Genomic DNA, 25,245 nt, shown 5'->3' with positions numbered 1-25,245 from the left:
TTATCGCAAATGTATCACATTTGATTTGATTGATCGAGTTTAACACTGCAATTTATCATTCACTAACAAAGACCACGCCAAGAGTTACAGTTAGTTTATTCCATGATTCCACTGATTTGGAATGAGGGTTGAGGGATGTGGAATGAAGGGATGAGGGTTGAAGGATGAGGGACAAGAGTTGAGGGTCGAGGGATGGTGGGAAGAGGATCAAGGAATAAGGGATGAAGGACGAAGGATTTGGAATGAAGGGATGAGGCTTGAGGGATTTGAAATGAGGTATGTGGGATGAAGGGATGAGGGTCAAGGGATGGAAGGAAGAGGAACGAGGGCTGTGGGTTGAAGAGATGAAGGTCGAGGGATGAGGGAAGAGGATCGACGGATGTGGGATTTAGAACGAGGGTCAAAGGATTTAGAATGAGGGCCGAGGGATGCTGGCTGAAGAGAAGACGATCGAGTAATGTGGGATTTGGAATGAGGGTTGTAGGATGTTGGATGAAGGTCGAGGGATTGAGGGATGAGGGGATGTAGATGATGGGGAAGGAACAAAAGTGGGGTGGGAGAGATGATGAGAGAAATCAGGGTTCCAGACAGTCACACGGAACCAGGGAAGGTGAGACAGAGTGGGGGTGTCATCTTTTCGCCAGCTCTATTACGGATAGAGCCCCGTGGTGATTCCTGTATTCTGCGGACAGAGAGAGAAAAGGAAGAGATAACAGGGAGGGAAACAGATAAGGTGTGCTTAAATATTTTTAGTGCAGAAATAGATGAGATCGAGGTGTGGTCTTTGTTCCGGAACTTGGTTACAAAACTTCATAAAAACATACATTTTATTGGGTCTCAAATGATCTCCTGTGTGTCCTTGGGACTCACTACATTGAAAACCTATCACAGTCACTGCCTTAATTGACCTCTGACTTGAAACAACAGAGCAGTGATCCTTCGAGAGCCTATAGCATATTTCTTCAAATTCAAAATGACATACAAATGTATGACATAATATCGCTTCTTCAAATGGATATCTTATGCTCTCAGACTACTTAACTTTACATATTATTTCAACTTCCTCCCCATACTTCTCTGATGATTGCAGCAATATACTTTCACCAAAGAAATTTCCAAGTGAGCCAAAACCCAGAATATAAACCCACATATCTCAGTCTGAGATTAAAATAAAATGTCGTCATATCTAAAATAAAAACAAGTAAAGTTAAATAAAGTTATTCTGGGACATTACTGAGGTCATTCGAGGGCATAAATTATTAAATGTAGGGAATTACGTCATTATATTGTGCACATGAATGACCAATTAAAGGGTATGATTTATCAAATCCATTTATAGTCAAGTCAGTTTTATTTATATAGCCCCCAAAAATTTGAAATTTGCCTCAAGGGGCTGTATCTGTACAGCATGACACCCTTTGTCCTCTGACCCATTGGGCTTTCCTGCAAATTTGCACAATTCCTATTTAAAAGGGCTTCTGATTAAAGGTTCCAACTGCTGCGAAATTTTACATGTAAATGTTAATCTGAGGATATCCACCTATTGATTTGGAGCTTGTTTTGTTGCTTCACAGAATTGGGCGGGAGACACCCATGTTTACGAGTTAGGCAATCTGATGGAAGCAAGGCCACCGCCCTTAAAGGCGTTCAAGGAAAACATAAATAACTCTTCTCAGAAAGAAGGAGGATCAGGGTATTTCTCAAAATGTTGAAGTGGTATTTTTATACAGTGGCTTGTGGACATTTTTATGGATTATTTATTGAAGAAACCGGGAAGAGTGTGGATGTGGGATGTGGGATGAAGGGATTAGGGTCGAGGGATTTAAAATGAGCGTCAAGGGATGCTGGCTGAAGGGAAGGCGATCAAGCAATGTGGGATTTGGAATGAGGGTTGAGAGATGTTGGATGAAGGGATGAAGGTCAAGGGATGGAGGGGATGTAGGGATGGGGAAGGAACAAAGGTGGGGTGGGGGAGATGATGAGAGAAATCAGGGTTCCAGACAGCTGGACGGTGGAGTGCAATGGCGGTCTGGTGTAGACTGAAGGGGGGAGGGCGGGGGGACAAAGTGGGGGTGTCATCTTTTCGCCAGCTCTATTACAGATAGAGCCCCGTGGTGATTCCTGTATTCTGTGGATAGAGAGAGAAAAGGAAGAGATAACAGGGAGGGAAACAGATAAGGTGTGCTTAAATATTTTTAGTGCAGAAATAGATGAGATCGAGGTGTGGTCTTTGTTCCGGAACTTGGTTACAAAACTTCATAAAAACATACATTTTATTGGGTCTCAAATGATCTCCTGTGTGTCCTTGGGACTCACTACATTGAAAACCTATCACAGTCACTGCCTTAATTGACCTCTGACTTGAAGCAACAGAGCAGTGATCCTTCGAGAGCCTATAGCATATTTCTTCAAATTCAAAATGTCATTCCCTCAAATAACCGTGTATGACATAATATCGCTTCTTCAAATGGATATCTTATGCTCTCGCTACTTAACTTTACATATTATTTCAACTTCCTCCCCATACTTCTCTCTTGATGATTGCAGCAATATACTTTCACCAAGGAATTTCCAAGTGAGCCAAAACCCAAAATATAAACCCACATATCTCAGTCTGAGATTAAAATAAAATGTGCTCATATCTAAAATAAAATAAAAAGTTCTTCTGGGAGATGATTAAAGTCATTCAAGGGCATAAATTACTAAATGTAGGGAATAAGATAATTATATTGTGCACATGAATGACCAATCAAAGCAAATTATTCATCAAGGCCATTTTATAGTTACATCAATTTTATTTATGTAGCCCCCCCCAAAACTACAAATTATCCTCAAAGGGCTTTATCTGTATAGCGTGACACCCTTTGTCCTCTGAACCACAGTTTGGTTAAGGAAAAACACCCCCCAAAAAACCCTTGAACAATCATGAGGTGGTTCTGTATATTTCCCCTGTCATAGTCAATAATCTGGGGTCGTATGTCAGACAAAAGCCAGAATGAGATCACTGGTCCCCACGGGCACCGTGTTTCAAACTGGATCTTTTCCCCTATAGACGGCAACTCATTTTGCACTTGCCTATTTTACTGCCTGTGCTGGAGAGAGTTTCTGTTTCCTTTTGTCCTCTGTGTCCCCATATGTCTTGTTGGCCTCTACTTCCAATGATTACATCTGAAACAATATATACTTAAAAATTCTTACATTAAGAACATGGACCTCCAGAACACCCCTTATAATAGATTGAATCACAGTGTTGGTTAACAACAACTTAAAGGGGAAACCTCCGCATCATCATCATGAAACAGCATTGAGCAATCTCTGCCTCAGTTGGTTTGTTTTGAGCCACCAAATAAAGGCCCACCAAAAAAATAAGTATTAGTTTATGTACGCTATATTTAGAATATTTTCACCACATTGCCTTGCTGTAAGACTGCGATTTCCAATGGGGAACTGAAGCCCTCCTTTAACACTGCCTGCTCAAGGCAGGAGTTTCACACTGTTATTCCACCTCGCCGTCCTTTATAAACAGTACAGTCACAGAATTGGGCAAAAAATTATCTTGCCTTTACGCGTTTAAGCATTTTAAGCGCCTCAAATACTTAGTGTGTAAGGTAAAGTGATAAAAAATTCCTAAATGCAGTGTACACTTAAACTGATATATAAAAAAAAAATTAAATTCAGTGTCAGTACATTTGGTTTATCAAAGCAGCAACACAGCACATAAAATAAGCACAGCAGAAAAGTGTTTACTATATCTTTAAATGTTACAGTTGTGGCTGAAAATGACAAAAAAAACCAACAGTTTGCCGATCTTCAAATATCTCCGCAATTTAAATCACTGGCTACTCGAAAGTGATTGTTGTTGTTAGCGTGATGTCACAGTGACTATATTCACTTTTAAGTGGATTAACATGAAATATAATTAAATAAGAAACATGCGTGTAAAGTTCAACCTCAAACTTTCAGTGTCGTCTCTTGACCCGGTAGAAGCACCGCGTGATTGTTTGGCAGTCCCCAACTTGATCACAGCTGAGTTCAGTGTTTACTGTACATGACTTAGTTTACCCAAATTGAATCCAAGAATATACATCTTATTTTCATGAACGGGAACTTCAGTCTAATTTTGGGGCGTGCTAGGGGGAGGGAAAGAGTCCCCTCAATTAATTACTTACCAGAAAAGGATGTGGTGGACATCAGTTAGGCAAATACAGAAGTACAGCTCTGCCAGAGTTTGGTTCTTTGTACTCTCCAGTATCCTTGCAAGACTCTCTGTTCCTGATTCTGGCCCGGGTTAATCCCACACTGCTGCAACTACACTTTGTCTGTCCCAGAATTTCCTTCGGTCTGTTTTGGATTTATAATTCATGCAATAGTTGCGGTTTTTAGAGCTTTCCTGACGTGTGCTGACACTGTGTCTTGACAAAATTAAAATAGCTGTGATTTTTTTTCTCTGCCTGACTGTTTGCAGCGGCACTTCAGTTCAGTGGCCCTCCAGCAAAATGTGCACCCTCTTTAAGACATTGTCAGACTCAGTCAGTGGGATTATTCATTCAAAAATTAGCTTGTAGAGCAGGATATTTATATAAATCTGCTACAAGACAATCAGACACATAAAATCCAGTTCAGTCTTAAAACTTTAAACCACCTGCAAGATGCAATACACCACCCTCTTGTGGCTGCACTTCGTTCTGGTCTGGTTTATTTCTTTTATCTGTGTAGTGTTGTCACAACTGGAACTTCAACACAATACCTTGAAAAATATTGATATTTAATGCCATTTTTAGTACGAGTTCAAAATTTTTATTAAATGATGAATATAAGAAGGCTATAACATGATGACAGAGACTTTTATTTCTGTTAGTAGTAGCCAAGATCAGCAGAATCACTGTCGGAAAATGAATATTGAAACTGTTTCAGACATTCACAATGGATATGTATTGATAAATCATTATTTTTGACAACACCATCTGTGTACTGTTCTCGGCAAACAGGACTAGATCTGGCATCTTTGTATGCAAAGTCTACTGCCATCAGGATGTTTTTATGCTGGATTAAATTTATATATTATTCCAAGTTTACATTTAAGCGCTGTTTTTTGATACAACTCAATAAAAATGGTGTCATTCTTACCTGAACTGATGAACCAAATTTAAAAGAGAAGATAGTTCATGGTTAGAATACACTGAAATTCCCATTTTTATAGTAGAACAGTGAGCACGCTGGTGGGTTTAAAATATCTGGACGTCCCATACAAAGTCCGCCTGGGATGGCAATTAAGCCGCCATCTGTCGGGATTGTCTGGGACCTGTGTCTATTGGGCCAACCCATTCTCACTCCAACCTCATCACCTCGTCATGGACTTTCCACATTCAGGTACGACGTGAAAGGTATCCGGGGGGGGGGTTGTTGCCGTTCTGGGACGGCGTGTCACGTTCTGCCTGTTACATGCATTGTCTTCTTTCAAAAGGAAACATTAAAGCTGCATACAGTCGCTTTCAAAATAAATGTCAGTACAACGCCGCAAATTGACTTTTTTTTTCCTTCAACAACTAACGCACGTGGTTGGGTTTAGGGAAAAAGAACAGGGTTTGGCTTTATAACCTTCCAGTACGCAAACATTGCTCTCTCAGATGAAAGTCGGTGTTTGTCCCACCCTATGCAGACTTTTGTTGCCTTAACTTTCGTTCTTGTCACATTGCGTTTCCCCCTGATGCCACCAAGCACCGTTTAACTATCATGGCGACTGGGTGGGTATCATGCTGATGGCTTTTTTTTCGTCAGCGTTTGACACCGCAAGTCACTGCCTAAGCACTGTATTTCATCGACTTCGGCGTGAGACCGGGTTGATTGGGCACGTGACCTTTTATCTAAACATGGCCCATCTCATCCAGTAATTGTTGTTTTGCCACACTCAACCACAAAAAGCTAAGCAGTTGGCTGATACACACTGTCTTATCGACAGCACTGGTTATTTGGTCAAACACTTATAAGGACTTTACATTTTCCTTACATGTGACTTTGACATGAGAGGCCGTTGTTGGCATCCTATCATCTCCTACCAGCAGTCAGTGTTAGTTTCATTTGTGCGCCCCAAGTTGAGAAACCTTGGGGTCACATTTGATCAGGCCATGCTCTTCGATGACCACATCAAAACTGTCACTCGCTCCTGCTTTTTCCACCTCAAAAACATTTCCAAACTCAGATCCATGTTAACTTATTCCGAGCTAGAAATGATCATCCATGCTTTTATTTCCTCACGTCTGGATTACTGTAATTCTCTTTTCACCTGTCTCAATAAAACTTCATTAGACCGCCTCCAACTAGTCCAGAACGCTGCCGCCAGGCTTCTGTCCAGATCTCATAAGTTCACTCACATCACTCCAGTCCTGGCATCCCTGCACTGGCTCCCTGTTAATTTCAGGATCCAGCACAAGATTCTAACCATCACTTACAGAGCCCTCCATGGTCAAGCACCTGCATACTTGACGGATCTGGTGTCCTTTCACTGTCCTGTCAGGTCACTGCGGTCCGCTGAAGGCCACCTACTTACTGTCCCTCACACAAGATTAAAGACGAAAGGTGATAGAGCCTTTAAGGCTGTTGCACCGAAATGGTGGAATGCACTACCTCATGAGCTGAGAGCGGCCTCTTCCGTGGACATTTTTAAAAAGCAGTTAAAAACACATCTGTTTAGGCGTTCCATTAATTAATTGTCCATTGTATCATCTCTGTATTTCGCTGCACTTTACTTTTTATTTGTTTTTGTGTATTTTGCATTGTTTCTGTTATTGTATTTTTTGTATTTTATCTTGTGAAGCACTTTGTGAGTCCTCTCTGTGAGAAGTGCTATATAAATAAAATTTACTTACTTACTTACTTTACCATGTCCATGATCTTTCTTTTACATTAGGCAGTTAGTTTCACCCTTGAGTCATTTTCATAACTGTCCTTTACTCGTTGGAAGGCACTGACAGCCAATTTTATCGTTTAGTTGGAGGACAAGTTGCTTGAATTTAGGCACTCTGTAGCTTTTGCTGCATTAACAATATTATTTCAGAAAAAAAAAAATCCAAGTGTTGATTGATAATGGAAATTTTTATTTCTAGATGTTCGGACACATGTCCTGCATCACTACAAATGTGTCTGGAGGAGACACCCTAATCCCTGACAATAATACATTATGAATAACAACTGCATGTTGAAATCACAGAAACAGTGATATTGCAAGACTTTACTTCTTTAGAAAGTATATCTCACGTCACAGAAACCACAAATGGTGATACATGTGTTTTGGATGTTATTGTATAACTCTTGGTGATGTGTCTGTGTTTTTGTTTTGGTGCTCTGTGCAGATCTTACACCTACTGGCCCTGCCTGCTGTCATCCCAAGCTCTCTGTGTGCAAAGGCGGCGATGTCAGCAGCACAGCACGGTGGTCCCTGCAGACTGCTGGTAGAAGATTAACTCAAGATGCGACCCTTGTATAATGTTTTGTGCATACATGTACAGTCTGTGATTTTGGGGATTTTAGTTGTTTAATTTCCAGATAGAGTTTCAATATACACAAATATATCTGTCATTATAACACAAAACACAAGTTTAACAGTACCAATTATCAAAAAACACACCCACTCAAATGAGCGGAAAACCAATCAACATCACTGGGATAATATGTAAAAATATTTTAAAGGCGAACAAATATATCTTTTATCACCTAAAGTCTATTATACAACGCTTAAAAACAAAATTATAATTATTGACATTTTTTGAGGCATGTCTACTGGCTTGAATACTTGTAACTGGCATACCTCCAATCCCACATGGTGTCAGTGCGGCAATGGTACCCAATAAATGTGCAGACAAAATAGTGAGTGCATGAAGAGTCATTCAGTTTTATTTTACAGTGATGTGTTGTGAAGTCTGGTTGATAGATCAGTAAAAATAGACCCTCAGAAAGAAACTCGGAGCTCATTCAGAGCAGAAACCCCCCCCTAAAAATTCAAGATACCACATTTTTACATTTTTGACGTGTCAGGACAGGAAAAGTGCACCGTGCTTCCTACGCACACTTCCTTATTTGCCGCTTTATAAGTCCAGACTCTACTCCACTCTCATCACTCTCACATCCTCATTGGTGCTGGAAGATCAAAACAACCGCCGAGATGACGACTAAACCACTGCTCCTCCTGGTCGCTCTGACTCTCTGCTGCTGCATTGCCTCTCTGCAAGGTGAGAGATTTTCCATTTTTTATTTAAAACTGTTAATGACATGATTAGGTAGGATTTTTTAATATCACCTCTTGTTTTTTCGGATTACATGCTCTCAGTTTAGTATAGTATTCTTTAAAATTTGTGCAACTGGAGTTAATCAAACAGTAAGGTGTCATCTGCATATTGTTATATTTTACTTGTCTTAATATCTTTAGGCACTTGGTGTTAGTCTAATGTTTTTGTTACTCTAACATCAAATAATTAAAGTAAACAAAACAATGTTTTGCTGTAACTTCTGTTTATGTTGCCCTAACATCAGATTTTGTACATATTCATTCTTATATTTGCAGTAGGCAGGCAATTTATCAACACATTTTATTTTTCTTTAATAATTGTCCCATGTTGTTCGTATTCACTGGGTTTAAAAGTATTGTTCAATTTTTTTAACATTGAATTAATTCTTATTTTAATTTACCTGGTTTTATACTTTTCATTATTCTGTCGTAAAGCGCAAGACACAGCACTACTTTTTTATATCATTTTATTTTATTTTTTAATCAAAAACACTGCAACTTGCACTGATAAACGATTGATTAAACTTTTAGTTTTACATGTGAAAGTAAATAGTTATGTTAAGTGTCAAAGTTCATTTTTGATCTTGGAAACAGTAGTTTCATAACTCAAGATCCACTTACTTGCTTTTTTCTGGAGCTTTTAACCACATCTCGCAGTCTTTCTCAGGTGACAGAGTTTGCTCATGTAAGACCACCTGTTATCACAAGAATCAAGGTTTACACTTTTCATAGTTTCCATGGAAACTGAGCAAACTCAGTCATCTCAGGAAGACAGGGAGATGTGGTTGAAAGATCCAGAAAAAGCTACTGACCGGATGTACCTTGAGTTCAGTTCATTCTCATTTCCAGGGTTTTCTCAGGAGTAAAATTTGTTGTCATTTTGAGGCTTAACAAAGTCAGACTGATTTTTAATCACTACAGATTGAATTAATAAATGAATTAAATAGTTAAGCTTTTTTTTAATTTAATTTTTCCACAGCTCGTCAGGCAGGCAGGTGCCAATGCGCAGGGACGACCTCTAATGTCGTTCCTGTCCGGATCATCAAGAAAATTGAGGTGTTTCCTATCACTGGATACTGTCGCCGGATTGAAGTCGTGTGAGTAGTCAAGATTGATTCTGTTTTTGTTACAGCTGCTGTCATTAGTTATTATGTCATTATATCATGATATGAGTAGAGCTAAGAGAGGATTCATTCTAAAGTAAAGTATGTAAAAAAACAAAATCCACTGTTAGAAAAAACTTAGCCTTCCCAATGTACTTAAAAAGTACAGTAATAGTAGCTAAATATACCAGTAGTAGAAAATTACTCAGTAGCAATAACACAGTGTAAAAATACTCAGTTACAAGTAAAACACTGATACTCAAAGTTTTACCAACCTAAAGTAATATCAGCAAAATATACTTTACTTAAAGTACTGACAGTGAAAGTGCAACACCCTGTTGGTGCTATATTTTGCATGAGATGGAGCAATTTTACATACTGTTGATGTTTAATCTACAAAATGCATTATATCTTTTAAGCTTATATATTTTATGTGTAAAATGCTAATCTGCAAAGTGACTGTATCTGATGTAGTGCAGTAAAAAGTACAATGTTTCCCTCTGAAATGTAGTGAAGCATAAGTATTATATAACTACTAAGTATGAATACCTTTAAATTATACTTGCAGCAATATTCTAACATTTTAGGAAATATGCTCGGTTGCTTTCCTGACATAAATTAGTCATGTCTGTGCAACAGCCATAGAATTAGAGCATCTGGGTAGTTAGCTTAGCATAAAGACTGGAAGCAGGGGGACACCAGGGCCTCAGGAAGTAGCTCAGCTTTGCCTCCATTTTTTTCCATTGGCCCCTCGTGTTACTGCAGTGAAAAAAATCCCCCACACCTCAAAAAGTATTTTCTCCGTAGACCACCACTGCAAAAGATACATCTGTAAAACTGTTGACAAGACACCTCAAATTGCAAACAAGGTCAATTATGACTCTTTCTATGATCAATTTTTGATCCATGGAGGTTTCATATTCATAAAACTTTCTTGAGATGAGAAAAGTGATTTTAAAATCTGTGATGTCATCACAATGTAAATTGGATTAGCTGATTGTGGGCGGGGCTAGTGGGAGAAACACTGCTACGCATATTCAGTGGGTCACATACTGTAAACCCGGAAGCTAGAAACTTTTGGTGTATGCCACCCTGCAAGTAATTCCACAGGGCTGAATAGGCGCCATCTTGGGGTCTAGTATCTAGTTAATGTTATACATCTAAGGGGGAGACAGCTAGCTTAGCGGTCTCCACAATTCAAAAATACGACCACCAGCACCTCTAGAGCACATTCATTTTATTTTTTCTCATTTATTTTTTAACTTGGGAGAGGGCCAGGCTAGCTGTTTCCCCATGCTTCCAGTCTTTATGCTAAGCTAAGCAAATTGCATCCCAAAATAAGTGCATCTCCCATAAAGTTGTACTATTCCTTCAAGTGCAGCATTTCAGTAAATCTAATGTACTTCCTACCCCTGCTCTGGTTTGTCATCAAAGCAGTGACGCAACTTGAATTTGCACACAGACGTTTAATGGTTGACGAATACATCTGCACTCAGAGCAAAAGTGAAAGTAGTGAAGTAGAAGAACAAAGTTGCACAAATTGGAAAAAACACAAGTCATCGACTAGTATTTCAAAATACACAACTGTAGTATTGTATCACTTCAGTAAAAATACTACAGGTTTCAATTCTGTTTAACTGAAACGTAACTCTCTGAATGGGAGCAGCATCTGAACACTACCTGGAAAATGTTTAACTTTACCATCACTCTACTGTGAAGGTTTCCCTCATACATTGAGTCCAGTGTGACAGCTTCTTTACTCTTATTAGAAATACAAAATGTAACCCGTCTTTTTCCACAGAGTCACCAGGAAGAACGACTCTCGTGTTTGTGTCAAGCCCAACGCAGAGTGGGTCAACAACCTGCTCAAGCGTTTGCAAAGGTAACGATTTGCTTTTACTTCTATCAGTGATTGCGTTCTTGTACATCAACATGATTTTAATCAATTCTATAAAACCAAAATAAGGTCAGTTTAAAATACCTGGATTTTTTTATATCATTATAAATCGATTGTCTTCACATTTTAGACTGTAAGTCAGACACAACCAACTGACCTTTCGCTAAGCCCCACCCCTTTGTGATGGTCGGTCAAGCTAGCATGGAGCCCACACTGTAACTAACTGCACTCCCTGAAGAAATAGTATCATATTTTTGTAGAAACGAAACAGTGATTCCAGAGAGAAGCAGACAGAGGGGTCTACAGTCTGTGTTTGAAGGATATATCCAGGATGTCAAACTGACTCAGCAGCAACAACAGGTTAAAAAGACAAAGATAGTTAGAAGCTAAAGCCAAACTATAGGCTACAGATCACAGTGTAAAAGTGAACCACCACATCAATGCTGATCGCCACAGAACACAGAACTTTATAATATCAATTTGGAGGCACTTTTATCTTTTATCACTGTTGTATTTGACATGGAGAAGCTTCTGTTTTCTAATTTTCTGTCCTTGAAAACAAATACAAACAAAAAAGTCATTATCTTCTCCGACAGTGTGTATTTACTGGTATTTCATTGTGTCAAAGGAAGGGCTTCCTCCTGTCTTTGTCATCAGTAATTGTGGTAATAGTTCTAAAAACTTTACTAGAATCTTATAGTACTGTATCCGCTCGGTCATTATCATGTCATCCTTGACCACCATGCAACACTGAGTTACTGTGTCTTGTATTGTTTTATGATGTAACTGTTACTTGCTCTATCTATAATCAATTTTTCTTGTCTTGTTTCGATTACAGTAAAAACCAGAACTCAACTGCCAAGCCATCCACTGCTGCCTCCACAACTAACTGATCACATTTTGTGGCACGTTTTGACATATCAGTGGCTTCATTTAAATTCATCAAACTGTGAATGACTGCAGGAGATGCTGTCCAGCTTTAAAAACTATGTTTGTAATCAAATTTTATACAATTCAGCATCTTAAGTTGAAGTTTTCTTTGATGCATTGGGCTTTTTTTTTAAGTTTTAGATGTTGATAAAATGTGAATATTAGCACAATAATGCTGTTTTAGTGCTTCCTCATATGCCTGAAGTACTGACTCTTGTTGTCATAGACTTTATCTGTGCTGTTTTAAGTATATAATGTGTTATCAGGGAATTCATTATTGCTGCATGGATACTCAGACTCTGAAATAAAAATGTTTTAAATGTGTTTATGTTGCCATATTAGTGTCAGAGCCCACAAATCTATACTGTGAATTCAATTCAATTTTAATAAGAACAAATAGAAGGTGCTGTCCTGTAACTTTGACTCTGTAATGTAAATCAAATGCCTCGATTATATTTGGGATAATGCTGTAACCTTTGACATGTTCATGTTGAATCCATGACTTGTCTTCTCATGACGAATAAAAATCATAGACACAAAGAATCTTTCAAAAAAATGACATGTTTATTGCCTACAGGAGGTGGAGAGAGTCGGGGCTGTGTGTGGAGAGATGATACAAGTGCTGTTGAGCATGTTTGGTTTCAACTGAGGTGTAACAGCTTTACATACTAAATACAGCTGTAGCCTTTGTAGAGGTCCTCCAGTCATGTCAATATGTTGAGACAAAAGAAGTGGCTTCCCCCAGGAGCCAGTGAGGTTCACAAAATGTTTGACCATCACTTTTTTTTTTTTGAATGAAAACCTCCGCTGTAACCCAAATGTCAGCTTTTTGGGGATCTAATTTTATAATTCCTGAAAAAGGCCGTGTTCAGACTGCCAGCCCATTTCTGTTTTTTAGAATATCCAGATTGATTTTTGATAGTCTGGACAGCAAATCCAATCTAAACTACATATCAGATTGTCTGAAATGCAATTCCAATCAGGTTTTTACAGATGCGTCAAAGCCCGGGTGCTCAAATCAGATTTCAAAGTGTCTCTTGCTTCACTCGCAACGCAACATCAAATCCAGAGTGAAGGAAGTGCTGAGCAGAATCCAATTTGCTTCTTGCATAGCACTATGGAAGAGTTCTGCACCGCAACTTGACTGTGTGATTGCTCGGAGGGCCAAATAATGGACCTCCATTTCTCATGCTTCCTTGTTAGTGACCTACGTACCTACAGCATCAGTACCTACATAGTACTGATGCCTACGTTGTGACCACAATAACCCATGCAGATAGGTTACTGATATCTGGACACACAAATCTGATCCGATCACTTGCAGATAACAGTATGAACAGTCTGTCTTAAAGATCTGGTTTAAGAGAAAATCTGATTTGCCTGCAGTCTGAAAAAAGCCAATATGTCACATTATGTTTTTATTTGCATTGTTTGTCTTTGTCTTTTCCTTGCAAAACACTTTACGACTTTGGCAAACAGTCTACGTACTCCAGTGATTTCACAAAAAGGATGGTCACAATCTCAGCAGCGAAGTCTTAGACATCCTGAATTTCAGTTCCTAGTTTGGGTCAAACTGCAAAAACACTGCATCCTAAAGTTTCCATACTGCTCTCTAAATTCGTTCTCCTTTCAAATCCTACGCATCTCTGTTAAATATTTCAAGTCTCTAATCACAAGCTTGGATAAACCCTGATGACATCCCTATTGCATAATCAGGGTTATTTTTTAAAACTTTTATAAGTAGTAGTACTCCTCCAAACAGGAAAACTTAACCTTATGTGTACGATCAGGGTTTTCCGTTGAGAAAAGTGCAACATAAATAATACGTTTATTATCATTTAAAAAGAAATGTGTCAATTCACAGAGGAGAATGTAATCTTTTAAAGTTTATGAAAGCATAAAAATTCCCCAAATTAGAGCAGGAGATCTTCATCCAAAATTGATGAAAGGTGCTGCAGATATTCTTATTTCTAAGTTCTATATATGTCACCAGTTTTAGTAAGGTTGTGATATATCTTGTAAGAAAGAAACTAATGAGGTAATTTGGTGCCTTTCACTGATTTTAAGTTTTTTTCTGGGGGATTCAGTTTCCACTGGGCCTTCATGACTTAAGAGACAAATCTTGACTTTCCATCTGCAGTGTGCAGCTTTAATTTTCAAAACAAAAGTAAGGAGAACTTCTACAAAGGATAGATCTGTATTTTTTTGTCAGAGGAAAACCACAAAGTCAGCACTGCCACCTACGTTAGACAAACTTCCACTCGTCCTCGCAGGCGAACAGTAACTTGTGTCGCTGCAGTTGTGCAGTTCTTGACATTTACTTGTCAGACACGACGCACACTTTGGCTTCCACAACCTGCTTCGTCTAAGTTTGGCAGCTCTCCACCACAAAGCTGCAAGTTTTCCTTCCAACCAAACCCTCACAGAGCTTCCTCTTGTCTGCGGCGGAGGCTGGTTGGACTGAAAACCAATCTGGTGAAGAGCTGCTTGTCATGAATCTGATAACAGAAACTTAACTCTGTTGTTACATAGAACAGGTTTGAGTGGAGCTCTTTAAAAATCCTCGAGAAATAATGTAGCACCGTCGTTGGTGACTGCTGGTGGCTTCACATGAATAAAATTTGCTGTATGTTGCTGAAAGGCAGCAACTTTAAAATACTTTTCCTAAGAATGCTCCAAGGAAATAGTTTGTTTAAAGAAAAAACAGCCTTGCATTCCTTTTTCTGATCACTCCTGGAATCGACAGGTGGCAATTGTAAATTTGAAGGAAGGACAGTCAAAGAAAGTTGTTTTCTTAACTGTCAAATAAAGTGATGGCGAAGACTTTTCAAGGTGTTTTGACACTGAAGATGCTGACGTTCCCCTTTATAGTCCAAATCTTTTGTTTTCTAATGGCCTCATTCCAACAATTTAAACAGTGAATTAACCTGTTTAGTTTTGTAATTTAACAAAGATGATTTACATGAATTTTGATGACACACCATGCATTTTAAAGGTTGTATCGACTCTGCTCAAATGTGCATCACCTCATTTTTATCACACTTATTTGGTGTGTTTCTGAATTCATATTCCACAGTATAATTTACAGGTTAATACACTGAGAATAAAACATTTATGCAGCATCCTTTAAGTTCATGTTTCCCAGTTTGGACGCAGCGGCCTGGCCTAATTGGAGGCGTCAAATTTGACATGTAAAAGCTGATAAAAAAAACAACAAACCCTTCATCCGAATGCTAAATGCTTTAACAGATAATCCTCATGCCACCAAAAATCTCATGTAGCGTATTTGTAAAATCAGCCTGAATTAACTTAAAAAAATAAACCATGGCCAGATATTCAACAACAGGATTTTTACATTCAGAAATCACATGCGATGATCGTCGTGATAATCCTGTGAAGTTTACAGCAAACTCTTTGCAGAGAAAAACTGCAATAACAAGTGAGAGTGTGCATCTTAGATATCTGGCAGAAATGATTTGTCCTTGATGTTATGGATACAAAAGAGCTGTTTGATTTAAAAAAACAAACAAACAAACAAACAAACAAAAAAAACAGAAACCAGTCTGAGGTGAGCAATGATTCCTTGTGATTTCATCCCCAGGAGTTGGTTCAGGAAGGACTGGAGGGATGAATTGATGGATGGATGAATGGATGGCTGGATGATGGCGCTGGGTTAATCTCTGAGCGTCTTGGTCTCATGGGCAGTGCTGCTGTTGGAGAAATTGTACAAACTAGGCACGTTGTTTGTAGAAAAAGTATGCAAGGTGCGCTCTACAGAGACAAAATTAACAGGGCAAATGCTTATAGGTAATGAAAGGTGGATATTATGAAAAATGTGGAAGAAGTGGCTGTGGATGTGGGGTGAAAGGGTGTGAAAGGGATCTGGAAAAACATTTTTTTGGGAAAACATCGAGTAGAAAGAGGCAGAAACCAAAGTAATTTTGATTAAGCATCATCTCAGAGCGTGAGGAGCTTTGGGCGGTCACTTAAGATGTGCACTGACGAAATAAAAGCCATCAAGACAAACTGCTTTTTAACCTAGAACATTTATCTTTTTTTCTCAAAAACTTGGTAATACTGAATTGTACAAAGTACCAATTGAAAGACTGCATGTTCGTCAGAGACAGAAAATGCCCGTAGTTCAAAAACAAAGTTGGACAGAGACCAGTTTTGTCTCCACAAGAGTATCAGAGACAGGTGGAGGTGGTATTCACATATGAGATCTTAGTGCACCGGGCAAAGAAAAAAAGTACAACACCAGGTACATCTTTGATTTGTGAGAAAAAATACGCCCCGTAATCGGAGAATGGTACATTCCCCTCACAGATGTGAAAGACGCCCCGTCATCAAAGGCAAATTTAATTTATGTACAGCTTGTTGTACAAAATCAGAAAACCCAGTGAGGTGAGTTTAGGAGTGAAGTATAGGCCTCAGAATGCTCACAAAGACAGACTTCATCAACTCCACCAGAACTGGAGGTGTATGCGTTAGCGCCAAATCATGTGCAAATGAAGCAAAGCAGATGCTGCCCGTCCAGGCCGGTTACACTGATCTGACTGCAGTTTAAAGCTGAGGTTACAGGGTGCCGTGTTGTGCTGACACCATTTATCCCGAAAATTATGGCTTTTCTTGTCAAATACTGAACAAAGCAAATGCTTCGACTAATTTAACTAATTTAATCTTAAAACGTCAGGATTTACTCGACACCACAGTGTGAAATGTGCCAGATATGTTAAACACTGTGAGTGCATGTGCAGGCAGCTGTAGTCCCCCTGCAGAGGAAGGGCTGGGTGTCAAACCTCATTATTTTATTTTGTACCAGTCTAAATGTGTCCGTTGCATCAACTATGGAGTGTTTTTTTTTTTTGTTTGTTTTTTGCTAATTCTTCCATCAGATTGTTCCTGATTTACCTTAAAGTTTTGCCAATTTTTGACTCCGAGTGATATTGTTTTTTTACAGGGTTCCCACAATCATGGAATACCTGGAAAAGTCTGGGAATTTCACAATCTCATTTTCTAGCCCTAAAAAAGTCATGGACTTGGTAAAAATCATTAATAGTTATGGGAAACTCATGGAATTTTGTGGTTTGTAATGCAGTTAATTGTTACTGTAATCATCCGGGGATAACCTTCCCATAACTTAACAGAGAATATGTTTACCATAAATGAGCCATTGATATACATCAATTTCGGGCTGCACGATGCATCCTTTCAGCATCAACATTGCGATGCGCAACAGTCGCATCGAAGGACGTGCAATGTCAAGTGAGGCAAATTAACTCAACATATTTGATGCTGGATACAAAGGGAAAACTTGCCCAGTTCTCATTTTCCATGACTTGCACCAGCCAAGCCTTCAGCTTTTGGATGTTACGTGTAACTGTGACATAGTGTGGCGGCGTTTCTTATGGGAAGCAAGACTCTCCTGCATGTGTGTGTAGAAAAGTATCGTAACCAGGCCAGCAAGTGCAGCAGACACAGTGAAGTGCAGTCAGTTTTGACACCCAGTCCTTCCCCTGCAGTCATTTATCCCATCATTGATACTTGAGTCTTACAATTAAACAAAATGTATTTAAAAAGTGTCTGAACCAAATTAATCTGAACACTTTTCGCACCTCCTGACAACTCAAAAATTTCACTAATTTAAACTTCCCAAGTTACTCTTTTTGGGAATGGAGAAAAAGTGCAGCAGCAGCAGTTTTATTTTTTTTAAAAATCACCAAGACGTGGGACTTCTACAACAACAACAACAACATATATGTATGTACGTACATACATTACCTGTGCTTTATAAAGGATTTTCAAACCAATAGCTTCCTGTTTGGTTTTGCTCTTACGACGCGACTCCGAGAGTCTTCGGTTTGAGAGGTACTGCTGGATGCATAGCATAGCCCTGAGTTACAACTTACATAAAGGGCTATTAGTTCTAATCATCTGACACAAATATACAAAGTCCACAGGAATCTGGCATTAAGAGGCTCCAACAACTGATTTTATAGTGAGCATTTGGTAAATACATTCGGCTCCTGGTCACGAATCATTGGCGGATTCTTCTCAGGAAGTTTTTATCTCTGATCTTATGATCGACAGATCATAAGTCACTCATTCTGGGGAGATTCTTTGGCCAGTCAGGTGAAGGGAAAACGGGACAAAACTCTTTTAAGACCTAAGGTGTTTGAAAGCACAACTTCAAAAGCTAAAAGTATAAAGCGCATTGTTGTTCAATGAACAAACAACAAATATATATTTAGTTTGTGTTTTTTTTTTCAAAGCAAGTCAAAGAGCAGGGGGCTTATTTGGCTGTGATGCTTATTAATATTTAGGATTTTAGCTCTCATTTGGCCTGAACTGATTGTTTTACAACTTCATTGTGCTGCAGGAAAATTACAAGTTGCATCTTTTAAACTACAGTGAGCACGACACCTCTGCAAAATATTTAGCCATGACCAAGAAGAGGTACGAGACTGGGATTATGGAAGAAAAAATCGTAGAGGCGAATGCAGCAGCTCAGTAGCATTCATGCAGCGACGTGAGGCGTCTTTCAGGTTGAGATTTGCTACCTGGCAAAAAGAATGCGTCAGCTGACATCCTGTTTAGGCAGCCTAATCCCAAATTATATGAAAATGTGATCCAGAAAAAGTTTCTTCAGTATTAGCAGTGCGTAGTGATTCACCGCCAGCTGTGACACGAGATGATTTTATATTCTAGTTCCCATTTGAAACACAATTTAGTGTTATCATGTCGTTACATTACTTTTAAAAACGCCCACTTGGTACTTTCTCACATTAAAAATTGTAGGTATTTCCTCCTTATTTAATTGAACTTTTTTTATTTTGTTGTTTTTCGGCTGATCCTAATTGAAAATATAGACGTGCATTTACAATAATATCTGATGTAAACAAACCTTTCACATCCTTGTAAACGTTCCTTGTAGTGTTACTCCTTTCATTAAAACACCTGTCAGTTTATTTGGGAGTGCGACTGTAACACAACGTAAATGTTGTGGTGCAGCATTAATATTATGTTGTGTTTTTACTCTATAAAGATTATTTCACAGCTGTTTGAAAATGTCAAAAGAAACCCGAATTAATTCAGCTAATCTGCTGACGTGTAGTTTATCACTAAAACGTTGATAGTATTAGGTTTGTTGTTGTAGGAGCAGAATCTACAAGCGGTTCTGATCATATGTAAGGCAAAAAAAAGAGAAGAAAAAACAGAAACTGACATTGGGGGTTACCATAGCAACCTCATCCCAAGCCCAACATTTGGTATCAAGCCTTTTCAAGGGGAGAAAAAATGTAATAAAACAAACATTTACAGTGTGCAAAAACACAAAAAGGAGCAACAAACGGGCGAATACTTCACTCCTTTTGGGGAAGGTGTGTCTCAGGGTTGGAAGGTCGGATGGTGTCTGAGTTTTATCATGATTGGTAAACTGTACAGGGTCCTGTATAAAGCTGGAGGGGGGGGAGGGAAGGACAGTGTTTTGAAGGTTGGCGGGGCTCTCTCTGGCTCCACTACCTGTGGACTGGCAGGTGCAGCCCGTTGAGGGGGTTGAGCGAGTGGGGCGGGGGAGGGTGCAGCTCCAGCTGGGCCAGCAGGGAGAAGTGGTCCGAGGGGACGTGGGGGTGGGGGCAGCCGGTGATGTTGTTGTCGATGAGCCACTGGCTGTCCAGCGGTCCCAGCAGGCCCAGGACACTCATGTGGGTCTTGGAGAAGAAGATGTAGTCGATAACGCCCTGCAGACACAAAGATATCAATTCAGAGGTGGTCACCCAACTTTAATATGAGTTATGAAGGAAATGTGTCCATAAACTGGGACTTAAGACTTCGTTCTTTATCAGACAAGACTTTTTTTGTATTTCACAGTGCCTTTAATGCAAACACAATATGGTAAACTTTCCAAATGCATTCTTATATGTTGTCCTGAAGGAAAAGTTTGACCTGGGACTAAAACCTTAGATTGAAACGTGGGTTTTTGAGGCCTGACAAGTGTCTCTTTGACTTAGTTACATATGCGTTTATTTGCATATGTCGCTGAGAATTAGACGGTAAGATTGATACCACTCAGATTTTTTTAAGGTATCTCTTGGGGCTATATTGCCTTTATCTGATGGGACAGCTGTAGCGTGAATGATGTGTAGCAAAGAGTCGTGGTTTGGAACCCGAACCTGCAGCCGCTGTGGAAAGGACACAGCCCTTGTATATGAGGCACCTGCTCCATGGCGTGAGCTAGTGGGCGCCCCACCACTTAGATTTATGAATGGTAAACATGAAGCTGTAGCCAGGAGACTGTTAGCTTAGAACAAAGACTGGAAACAAGGGTAAAAAGCTAGCCTGGCACGCAAACCCAAGTGATTTGCCGTTTCAACACGTAATGTTTTATGTCTCCGGGTCGGAGACAAAATGGCACAAACGTCAACTCAAAAATTAACATGCTATTTATGACAAAACGTCACATAAATAATCTAATAGGATTCAGTGATGACATTTTATATCCAAAAGGTCAAAGGTCAGCTTGACTGAGACATTATGATGTTCTGAAAAAAAAAAAAAAAAAAAGTTTCTGGCCATTATTCAATGTCATATCTCAGGGACAGAAGGGGAGACATTTGGTCAGATACTGAAGTGGTGACTCCTTGAAACTGTGCTGATTGTTTAGCTCTGGGTTGAAGATGCGTGTAAAGCATCTATGTTTTACAATTTGTAGCTTCCTTGCAGCAACATCCATATTTTCAAGTATTGATCTCAGAGGCATACAACCACAAGGCGGCAATTCTAATAGTATTTATTAAACAAGCAAGATATAACATGTTAATGTGTGACCTTTAGAGGTGCTCTTATGCAGATTTTACAGGCAAGAAGTGTCCCCTGTTTCCAGTCTTCATGCTAAGCTAAGCTAACCTCTTCCTGGCTGTAGCGTCACTTTCTAGCATACAGAGATGAGAATGGTATTAATCTTTCCATCCACCCTACCCTAATGTCACTCCTGTTGGGAAACTCTTCGTGTCATCTGATGTGATTCTTTATCTTATGGAATGATTCCAAAATAAAAGGTCACAGGTGGGATAGATGCTTCAATTTGCCTTCTTCAGTACTTTTCTTAAAGAAATCTTGCAAAAAAAAATCCGACATACTCAGTTTTTATGACTAGATTTTAGTTTCAGAAAAATAAATGCTATAAATGATCTCCTTTGGCCAAATAAACACATGCACTGAGAAGTGACTGAGTCTAGCAGCTGGACTTAAAAGTTTTCAACAACTACATATTTATTATCGAAAATGGACAGTTTTGGGGGAAAAAAAGAGAATATTTTGCATATGGGAAGGGTTGATGTTTTCGAGAAGGAAAAACCTCTCAAACCTAAAAGGTCATCCACTTGCCTGCAAAGTCATTTTAATCTACGCACAGATAAAATTGCTTCATGACGCAAAAGTTGACTGTTTCCAAACCAAAAAAACCCGAAGTCCATAAAAACACTTTGGTTGGTGAAAGCTAATTTATTCTGCCTCTCTTATCATTCATTTTTCATTTTAATTTTCTAATAATTAATTATGTACTGAAATAAACAGAAACTCAGTGAAGATGCATCTAAAGACAGTAACATAAGATACTGCAAAGAAAAATGAACTTCTACACAACACAGGGATTCTTTAGTTGTTCTGAAAGGTGCCAAAAAATATATCTTCAGGATCTGTATCACAGAGATAAGCTCAATGTTTTTGTGAGACGTGTGCGTGTTAAGAGTGTGTGAAAAGGGAAATCAATGACTTCTGACGTACAAAAAAAAGGAGGAAAAACTGCCTGCATGACTCACTAGAAACCAGAGCAGAGACCACAAGACTTATCAAAACAAATACTGACATGTGCTTTACCACCAACGCATCTGTAAAAAAGCGTAGAACAGTTGTGCTCTGTTGTTTCGAACCCTCTACAGACGCGATAACATTCATGGTTTTCCATTCTCACTGGGATCTCCCATCACAAAAACAGTCATAGTGATATTAAACATTCCACATACTGCATGTGAACCTGCCATATCGAAAATACTGTATCACATCAGCTAGTTTCGTGTTTGCACTCACTGAGCCTGTGCTGTGTGACCGTCCATTATGTTGCCTAATGGAAAGACGTCCCATTGCAATAGCATGTGATCTAGAGGGCTAAATACAATGGCTAAGAGCAAAGCACACCTAAAGAACTTTGTGATCACAATGTACAAGTTACGTGAAATGCACTGCGGACTTGAAGAGAACAGAAACAGAGAGAGGTTAAGAGGTTCTTACCTTAAAGTCATATGTGTAGTTGGTGTAAGGCATTAGATTGCTGTCGTAGGCGCTCTTCAGCTGGAAGCTGTGTGTGATGCTCCCATCTGAGTTGCCATTCTTGCCATTCTTGCCGTTGCAGCTGAAGTTGGTCAGACATTCATTGTAGCGTAACTCCTTGAAGTCCTTGTGGTTCTCGGCCACTCCTCCGTTGCTCAGGTATTCCACCACACCTGGATAATACAGAAGGTGAAATGTTTATCCTCAAGCTCGGCGCATGAATCCAGAATATCCCTCTCATTTTATAAAACAATACGAAACTACATTTGCAGCAACATAAATTAAAGAAGACTAAGTGATTGAGTGCGAGACTAAAACAAAGTCCCTGAAAAGTGAGACAGTCCTACCGGAGTCGGGCAGCGAGTTGAGGTCAGCACACAGGACGATGGGGATGGAGGACGGGTCGGAGGTCGGCGAACCGGTCGCCATGGAGCCCGAGGCCCTCTCAGCGATGCTCTTCAGCTCCGACAGGAACATCATGGTTTGAATCAACTTGACGTCCGAGTACTCAGGGTCCCAGTGCATGTGGGCGTTGGCCACCAGGATCAGCTGCCTCTCCTGTGTTGGCTTCATGCCTGAAGACAGAGAAGAGGAAACTGGATTATGAAACAGATCCGCAGCTAATGCAAAATAATGTTTAGGTGAGATGAGAGAAATCTCAAAAGGGATTATAAATATGTCAAAGCATTAAAGTAGAAATCTGGAAAAGGCAACAAACTCAACAGAATTTGAAAATACAGCCTCCTCCTGCAGCTCTCCCCTCTCTGTCCTAAGCCCCTCCCGCCAGACGACCATGGGCATATGCACTCACTTCATATAGTGACCCAGTGTTTCCCAAACATTGAATTATTTAATCCTATTTCACTGTAAAGTTTCACACAGCTCATTCACTCTCGCCCTGCTTTCTCTCTGCTTATCAGACCAAAAAAAGAGAGAAGAATTAGCGACTAGCCATCCCACAGTCTGTCCATCCCATTCCCCACCACTGTGGACCGCTTCTCTAGTAAGAGAGCAGGCAGCAGGTTGGAGGACTGATCTTTGGTCGGTGGCTGTAGTGGCTTTGTTTTCGACCATGGCAAACCCCCCAGCGGAGGGTGTCGCAGCAGGCATGTGGCCAGCAGCAGCAACAGCATCTGTCTCCCTTTTTTGGGTTGCTTTGCAGTGTAGCCAGTTACTGCCAATGCTGGAATAGAAACCTTCTCTGCAGTACTGTCTGCCATTAAATCAGGTTTTCAGCATGTGCATCTGCAAATAGGAACGCCCTTTCTCTAAAATGACCCCTGATTAGCCAAAGTCTCCCATCATGGCCTTTATCCCTTTTCAACAGTCATGGGCTGGCTTGGCTTGGTTTAGGCCGTCAGTCCAGCACAGCAGGGATTTACATTTCCAATATAGCAGGGTCATCAACATCTCACTGTTTCTGCTTTTAGTCTTCCTCCCTGCTGTATTATGAGACTTGCCTTTAAAGAAGAAAAGCCACTAACAAAGTTCCACAATTCAGTGATAAACGCATTTCATTTACTTTACATTCTTCGTAAAAAAGGTCCCCCGTTATTTTGTTGTTTGTTTTTATTGTGAAGCAGCAAAATAAGGAAATGTTGAGTTTTTTTAACAGCATTTTCCCACAACTTCTGATGGTGAACATAAACCGTGAAATAAAGCAGATATCTAAAGTAAAAACAGGACGCAGGAAAGAAACTAAACTCCAAACCACAGTGATTCAGTTAGAAGCTACAGACGTACTGAGAGCTGAACACAGAGACAACAGACACAGGTTGGCGAGACATCACCATGACCTGCTTGAGGGCGGGCAGCCCAGCTTTTGGACCTACTCTGGAAAAGGTCTTTGGTGCAGTTCGTCGTGGCACAGTGTGTCTAAAGTGATAATGGAAACGCAAAGTGGCGCAGCATGGCTTGACTCGGTGCAACCAAAAGTGACAGTGGAAAGGCCCTTTAGATTCTCTAAAGTCTGAAAGCAGCTAAGAGGAGGTGCAGATGTCTAGTTTTCTCTCAGTCCTCTTGAATCACAATATGTAGTTTATTATGGGATTTTGCCCAATAATGCCAAAATTAAACTGCTTACCTCAGCTTCATATACAATAAAAAAACTTTATAAAGACTGAAAAGGGACAGTTAATCCCCACAAAACTCCCAAATGAAACCTCAACACAGTTGACTTCTGGTCACAGAAAAACACAGAGCGCTGATGCAACTTTAGAAACATCTGAAGTGCTGAGACACTAAAATAAAAGAATAAGAGGGAAGAGACGGAATTACAGGAAGTGAGTGAAAAAGAAATAAACCACAAACAGGGAAGTTATACTGTACACAAACAGTCCCTGGTATTAAAAACATGGAGCGATACCGTCCTGCATGTCAGTCACTGCAAAGTTTAATAAATTAATAAACACTAATCATGTACAAAGTTTAAACCACAACAGAACAGACTCATGAAACAGATGCTACCTGAGCAGGATCAGAAATACTCTCTACACTAACTTATATGTAACAGACTAACTTTCTAAATAAAGTCAGTAGTGACACCTTGTGGCAAAAAGAAATTACTGCAGGTAAACTTTTACTCATCTTACTATATATTCTTACTATATAATGACCAAAACTCTGTCTGTGAGTCTGTTCCATGTTTTTCTCCTCACTGACTTGGTCAATCCATGTGAAATTTGGCACAGTGGTAGAGGGTCATGGGA

The 25,245-nt window shown here is 39.6% G+C and overlaps 2 protein-coding genes across 2 annotated transcripts in view; one reads left to right on the top strand and one right to left on the bottom strand.

Moving 5' to 3' along the window:
• The first annotated feature begins 8,082 nt into the window (after positions 1 to 8,082).
• LOC126394202 (C-X-C motif chemokine 13) lies at positions 8,083 to 12,734 on the top strand. The gene is made up of 4 exons (XM_050050895.1): positions 8,083 to 8,225; positions 9,261 to 9,378; positions 11,186 to 11,266; positions 12,120 to 12,734. Exons 1-4 carry the CDS (start codon positions 8,159 to 8,161, stop codon positions 12,172 to 12,174), a joined length of 321 nt encoding a protein of 106 aa, XP_049906852.1. The 5' UTR covers positions 8,083 to 8,158; the 3' UTR covers positions 12,175 to 12,734.
• A 2,704-nt stretch (positions 12,735 to 15,438) lies between these two features.
• Positions 15,439 to 25,245, bottom strand: part of cnot6l (CCR4-NOT transcription complex, subunit 6-like) — a 25,644-nt gene continuing 15,837 nt past the window's right edge. The window contains exons 10-13 of the mRNA XM_050050887.1: positions 22,885 to 23,112; positions 22,499 to 22,710; positions 19,733 to 19,950; positions 15,439 to 15,921 (exon numbers count right to left, since the gene is read on the bottom strand). Of these exons, the coding sequence (XP_049906844.1) occupies positions 15,885 to 15,921; positions 19,733 to 19,950; positions 22,499 to 22,710; positions 22,885 to 23,112 (695 nt within the window). The 3' untranslated portion in view covers positions 15,439 to 15,884. The remainder of the gene's footprint in view (positions 15,922 to 19,732; positions 19,951 to 22,498; positions 22,711 to 22,884; positions 23,113 to 25,245) is intronic.

Source organism: Epinephelus moara, chromosome 8 (assembly GCF_006386435.1).
Source record: "Epinephelus moara isolate mb chromosome 8, YSFRI_EMoa_1.0, whole genome shotgun sequence".
Lineage (NCBI taxonomy): Eukaryota > Metazoa > Chordata > Actinopteri > Perciformes > Serranidae > Epinephelus > Epinephelus moara.
The sequence above is the reverse complement of the archived record's forward strand: the minus strand, read 5'-3'. Positions and strand labels throughout refer to the sequence as shown.